The following is an 11,536-nucleotide window of genomic DNA, read 5'->3' on the forward strand; positions in this document are numbered from 1 at the left end:
AGCGCCTTCTAAACATGCAGAATGACAGTGTGAACCTTTATTGTAGCGGCGCAGCATCTTCGTTTCAGTCAGTCATTGTCCTGTTGGACTATGTACTGTTAAGTGCTGCTTGAGCTACCATTTATAGTACAACAGGTGGCCTACCTAGTTCTTAAATCGATATTGAAATGCACACAGAAGCCTCCTAAATTATTTATTGAAATGCCTACACTTACAGTGTCCGTTTCAGGAAGTCGTCGTTTTTACTTGTTCCCGTTATTAGGAATTATAATATCTCAGTGTCTCATATTATTTGTTCCTACTCGCTAGTCCTGCTTCATTGAGATTCTGTTTTATATTCCGTATAAGCAAACTTTTTAAAAGGAGCGCTAATTGAACGGACTATAGTAGACTTGTCATCTTCTTAAAATTACTTTATTGATTTGATATTGACAATTATTCATAAGGTCAAACATCAAGGAGGATTTGAGTTTGCATGGACTGTGCTGTTTTTTTTTTTTTTTTGTGACATCGTGTCAGTAGACAGTGCGTCACGTTAACAATGCATTCTGTCCTAAATGACAGCGCACACGCTTTGTTTCCCAAAGGCTAATGTGTCTCAATTTGCTCATTAATATGTTTTCACAGTGTATTTTAGTCAAAATGATTATAAACATATTACCTATGTTCATTTTCCATGTAGATATGTAACGTTTGGTGAGTATAAATAAAAAATAACACAACATATAATTGTTGCATTGTTTACGATTATCAAAATTAATTGTTTATCTGAAATGTTCTATTTATACAGTCGATTTATTTCACTTCTGAAGGTGTGCATTGTCGGTATTCTCCATTGCATTTGCCCCCGAGTGTAACGTGTGCCAGTGTAACCGAGGGATGGCAGACGAGCTCACGTAATGGGTGACAAGGAACATTCTCATCCTGATGCCCAGGCTCTTGTCATGAATATTCCCATCTTGTGCTTTTTCTCGTTCCTGCAAGTTTACTATTATTATTGGACACATATGTAGAGGAAATGTTTTATTTTATGTCTATGAAAGGAAGGACGGTAAAGCCTTGAATGAAACTCAGTGTTGATGCTTTTGGTAACAAGACAGGTTAAGTAAGCAGGGGACATTGAATGTGACAGTGACTGCGGGGGATTGTGTAACTGGAAGATGGTTTAAGAATACAGAAACGACAAAAACTTCAGTAATTCTACTTGCGTCAATTATTTACTCTGTGTTGCAGTTCGTAAGATTACTTATTTACCCCATAGCGCAGCCTTTGATAAGATGCATTCAGAAAGAGAGGATGTTGCTGACAAAGTTAGATGCTTTTTTGAAAGTTTGCCTCCAGAGGTGCTTATCCAGCTGCTCCTTGTCAGTACTTGAGTGATCTTTACGTTCACCTCTGGATGAATTTGCAAAGTTTCTTTACCACTTTTTGTCTCATTAACGCAGATATCCCGAGGCTTTCCTAAAATTGCAGAAGACACTGTTGATGGCGCTGGTTTTGTTTTAAAGGCAGTTGGGATTAGTTATGCAGCAAACGCTTTTACTCGCATTGCGTTTAGGAAATCAATAATACAAATCCGCAACAGATCTGGGAATCACTGAATAGTAAAAACGTTTAATGAGGAATGTCTTGCGCATATACTGGTGTAATGACCATGTCGGCTTTAGTGAAGCATTTCTTAGCCAATCTGATATAATTGACATGGGGTAGAATAGATTCTGGATTGTTATAATATGTGCTACCTTAAGCAAAATATGCTCATCAATTTGTTACAGATTCTTGGTGGACACGATTCTACACAGAGGAAAAAGGTGCCCCATGTAAATCGTTCATAATGTCTCCAAAATATATTAACTTTCAGACAAGTACTACTTAACTATTTTATACAAAATCAGTATTTCAACATATCTGTGCCCCAACTAGGATTTGAACTCGGGTTAGCGCACTTTATCGCTGTAGCACAGACAACCGCTTTTATGCTTTGAGACAAAGCATTTCAGCAGACTAGTAACTGACCAAATCGACTGCTTACTGCGCAGATATCAGTGACGTCATTACGCTAGCGTGACTCAATCACGTGACGGGCGCATTTGAAGCAAGCCTCGAAGTGGTGCTTCGATCTCCAGTGCTTCAAAAGCTCGACAGTGTCGAAACCTGAGTATCGAGCGGCCCATCACTACTCTGTACTGTTGCTTCCAAGTATTTAAACTCAACCACCTTAGGCAACTCTATTCCCAGCAACCTCACCATTCCACTGAACTTCCTCTTATTTACACACATGTATTATGTTTTGTTCCTACTAATCTTAATTACTATCCTGTCTAGAGCATATCGCCATCTCTCCAGGGTCTTTTCAACTTGCTCCCTGCTTTCGCTACAGATCACAATGTCATCAACAAACAACATAGTCTTTGGGGACTCCTGTTTAATCTCGTCTGGCAAACTGTCCATCACCATTGCAAATTAGAAAGGGCTCAGAGAAGCTCCCTGATGTAATCCCATCTCCATGTTGAATGCATCTGTCACTTCTATTGCAGACCTCGCCACTGTCACATTTCACTTGTACATATCCTGTTAAACTCCGTCAACTTCTCTGCCACTCCCAACTTCCTCATACAATACCACAGCTCCTCTCAAGACACCATGTCTCATGCTTTCTCCAGGTCCACAAAGACTCAATGCAACTCCTCCTGGTGCTCTGTACACTTCTCCATCAACATCCTCACAGCAAACATCGCTGTGGTGCTGACATGAAACCATACTGCTGCTCATTAATCATTACCACCCTTCTTAACCTAGCTTCCACTACTCTTTCCCATAACTTCATGCTGTGGCTCATCAATTTTATCCCCCACCCTTTTAGTTACTACAGCTAAGAACACCCCCCTTATTCTTAAAAAGCTGTACCAGTACACTTTTCTCCACACTTCGGGCATTCTCTCACTTTCCAAGATTTCATTAAACAGTCTGGTTTAAAAAAAAGTCCAATGCCCTCTCTCCTAAACTCCATGTTTCCACAGGTATGCCATGTGGACCAACAGCCTTCCCATTTTTCATCCTCTTCACAGCTGTCCTTACTTCCTCCTTGCTAATCTGTTGCACTTCCTGATTCACTATCGCTTCATCATCCAACCTTTTCTCTCTCTGTCTTCATTCATCAGCCTCTCCTACTCTTTCTATCTGCTCAACACTCTCTCCTTACTTTTATGTTTCCATTTTCATCCTTTATTACCCCTAACCTGCTGCACATCTTTTTCAGCTCGGTCCCTCTTTCTAGCCAATAAATTCAGGTCCTTTTCTCCATTCTTAGTGTACAACCTCTCACACAACTCATCATAAAACTCATCATAAACCTTTTCTTTAGCCTTTGCCACCTCTTCACCTTGTGCTTTATCTCCTTGTACTCAAGTCTACTTTCTGCATCTCTCTCTGACTCTCCCACTTCAGCAACCTCTTCCTTTTTATACTCTGGTGTACTTCCCCCATTCCACAACCAGATTTCCTTTTTCCTCCTTCCTCTATCCAGATGTCATGCCAAGCACCCTTCTAGCTTGTCACCCTTACTACTTCTGCTGTAGTTGCCCAGCTATCTGGTAGCTTTTCACTGCCACCCAGTGCCCATCTTACCTTCTCCCTGAACTCCACCTTACCGTCTTCCACCATTTGATCCATGGCACTGCTCTCACTGTTCCTCCTCTTGATATTTAACATCATCCTACAGACCACCATCCTATGTTGTGCTTTGCCCTGCCACCACTTTGCAGTATTCAGTCTCCTTCAGATTTACCCTCCTATATAGGATATAATCTACCTGTGTGCATCTTCCTCCACTCTTGATCATCACCCTCTGTTCTTCCCTTTTCTTAAATATATTCACCACAGCCATGTCCATCCTTTTCACAATATCCACCATCTGACCTTCATTCCTGTCTTTGACACCATACCTACCCATCACCTCCTCATCCCATCTGTTTCCTTCACCAATGTATCTATTGAAATCCACTGTAATCACCACTCTGTCCCTTCACCCAAATGACTCCAGAAATCTTGTTTCCATCAATCACACATCCATTCACAACATTCATCATCACATCTTCAATTTCCAGCTTCATAATCATCACTCTGACGCTACTACCACCAGAGTTAGCACTACTGGACGATAGTCATTAAGGCTTTGTATTTCTTGGACACTGGAATGATAGTAGTTTTTAAAACAATTTTGTAGCCATTGCTTCACTCGGGAGGGAAGTGTTAAATATGTCCCAAAACAACCTCTGACTGATCTGGTCCAGCTGCCTTTCTAGCATTGATTTTGCTGAAAACCTTCCTCACATGTCCTGTAGTCGGTTAGCATCTACTGTAGATCCCGGAATATAAGCCGACTCGGTATATAAGCCAAACCCCTTCTCTACCTACTAAATTACATGTATTTGCAGATGACCAGTATTTAAGCTGACCTTCTCCAAGCAAAATTTTTTAAATTTCCTTAAAAGTGTCTCTTCAGGTATATTTATCATGTTTATCGGCGAGAATTTGAGACCGTCGGCATTTTTGATGGAAACCAGGAAGTGAATGCGGAGATGTGTGGTAAAATGAAACCTTTTTGTTGAAACTATATATGCAAATACGGTACATGGGCGGGTGGATTTCCGGAGATTCGTTATAAATTTGATTAACTTAAATATGCAATACAGTGGACCCTTGACTTACAAACTTAATTCGTTTGCGAAGGCTAACCCATAATGCGTTCCGAACTTCCCACTACAACACTTACTTAACCTTTTCATAATAAAAAAGGGTTGTATAATGTGCATAATTTACCAAAACAAAAACAGTTTGGTCTTGTGATACTACCGAAGGAAGCTCTTTCTCAGTCCTTCTAGCTAGGACTTTGGAGTGTATCTTAACATCATTATTCAGAAGATATAGGTCTGTATGATGCATGTTATAATATTTTGCTTATGAAAAATGGTCATTTTAAAGCGTGACAAAGTTTGAGGTAGAATGTTTGTCTCTAGCTTTTGTAAGTGTTGCAAATAAAAGGGGAGCTACCTTAATTGAGATTTTTATGAAATTTGGCAAGGTAACCGTCAAGGCCTATTGCTTTCTCACTTTTAAGTGAGTTTATAGCATTTAGTAATTCTGTTAGTGCCAGAGGTTTATCCAATTCCTCTGCACTGAGAGTATCTAGTTGTGGTACCTATAATGCATCCAGAAATGCATTAGATTATGGTTTGTCATCTTTAATCTCAGTAAAATATAAAGACTTATAGTAGTCTCTAAATGTGTGCATTATATTTTTATGGTCAATGATTTTGTCTCCGTCTGGTAATTGCTGGGATTGCATTGCGAACTTCCTGCCTGTGGATTTGTTCAGCGAGGTTCGTAAATGATGTCTTGATTTAGAATGAGTTGTTCTGTTTCTTTAGTTGTCAAGAGGTTGAGTTCTGAATGCAGAACTTGTCTTTCCTATAAAGTGCTTCATTTGGACATCTGGCATGTTCTTGATCTATTCTGGTAATTTAATTGATTTAGCTCTGATACCTTCTAGGTTTCCAATTTATTTCTGTGGAAAAGATATGAGATAATCTGGCCTCTTAAAGCATTCAGAGTTTCCCCAGAGTATTCCTGCAGAAACTTCAAAGGATATATTTGTGTCCTAAAAAAAAATAATAATTCTTGAGTAGTAGTGATGCACTGATGAGTAGAAGGAATACACTGTTGAATGTGGGTTTGGAAATCTCCAGGGGTCTGATAAGTTTTGATCAATTACAAACTGTGTAATTGTTTTTGCAGTGTTAGATTTCATCTCCCCTGTGGCAAGGGGACCTGTCTAGGTCTGGATTTAAAACACAAAGTTTTGAGTGTTCACATTGGGAATGGATGCAAATTTGTTTTGGATGAAGTCCCAATCATCCGTATTGGTTGCATATATATTTATCAAGTATCGCTTTACAATTAAATTATCCATGACAATCATCTCTCTCTTCTCGATCAGATCCTACATCTGATACTACAAATGAAATTGTTAAATTTATAAGAATTCCTACACCTCTAGTTTTCTTTGTAAAGCAGGAATGGAATATTTGGCCAGTTCAGTCTCTGTGCAGCTGAAACTTATCCTTGCTTAATGAGTGGGTCTCCTGTAAAATACTATTTTAGCTTACTGTTATTTTAGACCTGTTCAGAGAATAATTTCTTTCTCTTTAATTCGTGATTCAGCCCTTGAACATTCCAGCTCACAAAGTTAACTTTTTGTTCATGGAGACATTGTTTCGGAACTTTAGAAATAGTTTGCTCTTTTTCTCTTACTTGCCTCCCCACATGAGGTCAGACCACACTTCACAAAGTCCCAGTCCTCTGACATACCTAGAGGTGGAGCACATTCAAAACAAAACAAGCCCCCCAGCAACATCTTATAAGGATTAAAATAGAGATCTATTGACAATACAGCCCAAATACTATAAGCATAAAATACAATCTTGAACCATTTTGAGAGAGTAAACCCAGGGAATGATGTTAAACAGTAGCCCTGGATAAGCATAAGCCCCATTACACTAAACCAAGGGTATGATGTTAAACAGCCGCCTAAAAAAAAAAAAAGAAAAAAGTACACATATATATGCATATAATTGTAATAAAAACAAAAAGTGCCAGTGAAGTAAATGGGATGTTTAATTATGGTACAAATATCATTGCAAATGGATCAAACCGCTGGTAAGATCTTCTTTGCCAGGGCAGGATGTGACCAATGATCATATTTCAAAAAAACTGTCAGGATTTGTTTTTTCAGCTCATTTTCTGCATCCTGCGTAGAAGTAAAAATGTAGAGATTGCCTTGAATGTCCATTTTCAGTTTGGCAGGATACAAGAGGTTGTATCTGATCTCTGCTTTCTGCAAGTGCTGTTTAATGTTGTAAACTGTGGCATGTTCAGCAGCTGTTGAGGGTGAGGAATCGGGTTGAATACACATGTGACATTTTTCAAATCTTTTTTTTCTGTCTGAGAAGTAACATATGTAATTAAATTGTAACTTTTCTAAACGCATGTTAGGAGTCCTAATTTTAGAGGTATTTGATCCCCGTATGTGGTAAGCTGCTGCTATTTCTAGGTCTGATTTTGAAGTCCCCTCCAATTATTTTAGAGAATAGTTCAGGTATGAATTCCATTGGGTATGGACTTTAAGGTCTCCCTGAGAATACTAAGTTAACTAGTTAAAGTCTAATATTCCTTCTGCATTAATCTTCCAGTGCAGCTAGTCTGTCTCAAAGTACTTTGCATTCAGAATTTATAGCCATTGCTTTTCTGTCAGTGGTAGATACCAGTTATTCAGCTGTTTCAATACAAGTCGTGAATGTTGGCCCAACATCTTCAAACTGAGCGTCAAGTGCTCAAAGTTTATTCTCAAACTTAGATGCATTTTCCTGTACTTGTTCAATTTTTTCTAGCATACTGTGCCTTTTAAAGGTTGCCTCAAAGCAATTATTTAAATATTTTTCTTGGTCTTTTTATATCCTGAAGCAGCTTCTCATTTGTCTTGTGTATGTTCTTTGTTTCTGTCATTTATATTCTTTATATTATTCTTAAGCTCCTTAATGTCTTGAGCGGTGTCCATTGCAGTGATAATTACCTTCAGCTTGGACAGATCTTTTGGTCTTCTCTGTGCTCCTCGGACGAAGTGGCAAGCCCAGTCTGTGTTCCCGGTTTGCAAGAAGTAGTTGCCAATGCAGAACGTAGGGTTATTTTCAATGAATCATCTGGAATCGAAAAGCTATCGTGGCCCAACTCACTTGTATAATTGCTCCCACTTTCACTCTCGACTGGAGACAATGCAGCAGCGTCGGGTCCCAGGAAATCTCAGCTTTTGCCTATCTGTTCCAGGTCAGTCTCTGAAAGGCCGTACCTTGAGCTTGGACTTGATGCCTTTCTGAGCTTGGATGATGCTTCAGCTGTCTTTTCCATTTCTTTCGAGCCTTTTTTTTCTGCAGGTCTTGTTTATATATGCTTGTATATACTTTAATTGAGCCTCTTTAATAAAGAGAAAAAATTACACCGCTCTTAATAGAGTTCTGCTTTAGACGTTTCTTTCCCATAACGTGTTCCTATGCAAAAAATCATACTTCATTACCTTTCATGTTTTATACAACTGCAGCAGTGCAATATCTATCTGTAATTGGCTGACCATATATCGATATCGTTATTGGGTTAAACAATCCATGTTCAGGCACTAGAGTTTATTCTTCATGCAAGATAACATATAATAGTGAAGTTTCCTAAAACTGCTGGTTTCTATATGCAAAGGTTATTTGCTTATTGATGATTAAATGAATTGCAGAAAATTTCATTTATATGGTCAAACATTTAATGTATATGTAAAATTCTACTGAATGTAATGTGTCATATCTCATAAGGTGTGAGTTGAGAACTGCTTTTTGAAACATCTGGTGTCTGTCACCTGCCTGAATAACAATGAGAGACCACCACATCTGGACACCCAGTCTAGAGGCTAAATCTTGGCATATCAAGTATTGGTAAATGGAATCTTTACTGAATATTTCATGTGATACATAATGTAAATGCAAAATTTAGTTCCAACATTTGGTGTTTTATTAATGCACAACCTGATGCTACATATAGTACCTACCAATCAAACATACCTGCCTGCTACTGTTTGTGGTGGTGGTTGCTGACTTTTTGTACAGTAACATGAAGATGGGTCAATTTTATCCATTGAGCAGTTAAAGGATTATAGTTCTACCTGCCAAACTTTCTGTAGCTGCAGAAATATACTTTTTTAAAACCGGCTCCTCATTTTCCTGATCATGGTGTTAGAAGTTAAAGGACATGCACAGCTAGGTTATGGGTAGCATTTCAAGAATAGCCTTAGTTTATTGAAGTATGTATTGACTTTGGTATTCTGCTGGTTCAAACTCCTGATTTAATTGTGTGTGACTGCTGCATTTTATGTATTTTATTGAGAAGGTCTGCTGCCAGCTCCATGCATTCCCATATTTTCAGTATTTGTATTATCTTAGCATTTTGCTCGGACAGCAAGCCATGGTTTTGAATATTTTTCCTCTTTTCTTTCAACTCCAGATATCTGTGGTAAATACAGAAGAAGATTTACCTTGATGGCAGTGGATACAAGGTCAACATGGTTGCCTAGATATGCCTCTTCATTCTGAACTATGTTCATCACTTGAAGTATGTCTTTGTCTTCAGTGACTGTTAAAGATCATATTAGCCACTTTTTTGTAATGGCATACATCTTTGTACAGTGTTTATTTACAGAAGACGGTTTGTGAACATTTTTAACCATTTAACTTTGCCAGTTCCTGATTTATTTCAGCCAACTTCAGCTATGGGGAACCAAGTTAACCAAATAACAATGTACACGTTGTCATTATACCAATTAAAATTGGGTTGTTACCTATTTTAAACAAGATCTGGAATATTTTGCTAAGTTTTCATGCCATTTTTCATTTTGGATGTTTATTGGATTTTAGTGTACATAAAAGGCTTATTCAGGTCAAAAGAATAATATATTTAAAGTTCTGGCTGTAAAGAATTTGTATAAAATCTTGTACATAAAATTATATACAATCAGGTACTTGAGCACTTTGAATGTTCATCTGTAAACTGTAAATTATTTTGTATACATATTGTAGAGATTTTTGGCAGTGACTGAATGGGGGGGAACTTCCAGCTGAAGAAAAACATTTTGTATGTTTGCTGTTACTGTGAGTGCTCTTGAGAGCAAATTCATATTTGTGAATAAATGCTAAATTCAATTTTGAATTTCCTTTGGTTTTTTTATGATTGAATCCACCACAAATTATAGATCATTGTAACTTGTAGTATTGACAATGTATCGCAAGCAGTACTTTTTTTGCATATTGGGCAAAGTGGTCATATCCCTTTTTTTTGCTGGGCATTTATTTGCACAAGACCTATTAAAATACCAGCTTTAACATGAGTGCTGAACACAATTTGCACCCCCCACCTGCATTCCTGAAGGAATGGTTGAAATGCAGCTCATACTAACTTTCTTGTCACCCCTTGTACTTCATCTGATGATAAAGGTGTAAATCAGAGCTGAGCGAACAACTCTGTAGCAGCAGCTTCAGACAAAAAGGTTCTGCCAAATGGACATTGATTATACTGTAGACTTGTGACTACAAATTGAGCCTTCCCGTATGTGATGGACAAAATAACTTTGCTATAAGCAGACATTAAATCTGTAACTGGAAAGGACATTAATCCACTCGCCAGAGGTTACACTTTAAAACCTGCTGCAGGAATCTCTTCTAGGATTTGTAAAGTGGCCTGGTCTGTCTTGCATCCTGTATACAGTGGTGTGAAAAACTATTTGCCCCCTTCCTGATTTCTTATTCTTTTGCATGTTTGTCACACAAAATGTTTCTGATCATCAAACAGATTTAACCATTAGTCAAATATAACACAAGTAAACACAAAATGCAGTTTTTAAATGATGTTTTTTATTATTTAGGGAGGAAAAAAAATTCAAACCTACATGGCCCTTTGTGAAAAAGTAATTGCCCCCTGAACCTAATAACTGGTTGGGCCACCCTTAGCAGCAATAACTGCAATCAAGCGTTTGCGATAACTTGCAATGAGTCTTTTACAGCGCTCTGGAGGAAATTTCACCCACTCATCTTTGCAGAATTGTTGTAATTCAGCTTTATTTGAGGGTTTTCTAGCATGAACCACCTTTTTAAGGTCATGCCATAGCATCTCAATTGGATTCAGGTCAGAACTTTGACTAGGCCACTCCAAAGTCTTCATTTTGTTTTTCTTCAGCCATTCAGAGGTGGATTTGCTGGTGTGTTTTGGGTCATTGTCCTGTTGCAGCACCCAAGATCGCTTCAGCTTGAGTTGACGAACAGATGGCTGGGACATTCTCCTTCAGGATTTTTTGTAGAGAGTAGAATTCATGGTTCCATCTATCACAGCAAGCCTTCCAGGTCCTGAAGCAGCAAAACAACCCCAGACTATCACACTACCACCACCATATTTTACTGTTGGTATGATGTTCTTTTTCTGAAAGGCTGTGTTCCTTTTATGCCAGATGTAACGGGACATTTGCCTTCCAAAAAGTTCAACTTTTGTCTCATCAGTCCACAAGGTATTTTCCCAAAAGTCTTGGCAATCATTGAGATGTTTCTTAGTAAAATTGAGATGAGCCCTAATGTTGTTTTTGCTTAACAGTGGTTTGCGTCTTGGAAATCTGCCATGCAGGCCGTTTTTGCCCAGTGTCTGTCTTATGGTGGAGTCGTGAACACTGACCTTAATTGAGGCAAGTGAGGCCTGCAGTTCTTTAGACGTTGTCCTGGGGTCTTTTGTGACCTCTCGGATGAGTCGTCGTCTGCGCTGTTGGGGTAATTTTGGTCGGCCGGCCACTCCTGGGAAGGTTCACCACTGTTCCATGTTTTTGCCATTTGTGGATAATGGCTCTCACTGTGGTTCGCTGGAGTCCCAAAGCTTTAGAAATGGCTTTATAACCTTTACCAGACTG

General features: G+C 38.6%; 1 protein-coding gene across 2 annotated transcripts in view; it reads left to right on the forward strand.

Moving 5' to 3' along the window:
* The window catches only part of vldlr (very low density lipoprotein receptor), a 258,783-nt gene extending 248,985 nt beyond the window's left edge, over positions 1-9,798 (forward strand). For both annotated transcript variants that reach the window (XM_039751092.1, XM_039751091.1), the window contains exon 19: positions 9,097-9,798. In XM_039751092.1, the coding sequence (XP_039607026.1) occupies positions 9,097-9,109 (13 nt within the window). In that variant the 3' untranslated portion in view covers positions 9,110-9,798. The remainder of the gene's footprint in view (positions 1-9,096) is intronic.
* Positions 9,799-11,536: the final 1,738 nt, after the last annotated feature.

The sequence above is a fragment of the Polypterus senegalus genome, chromosome 4 (assembly GCF_016835505.1).
Source record: "Polypterus senegalus isolate Bchr_013 chromosome 4, ASM1683550v1, whole genome shotgun sequence".
Classification (NCBI taxonomy): Eukaryota; Metazoa; Chordata; class Cladistia; order Polypteriformes; family Polypteridae; genus Polypterus; species Polypterus senegalus.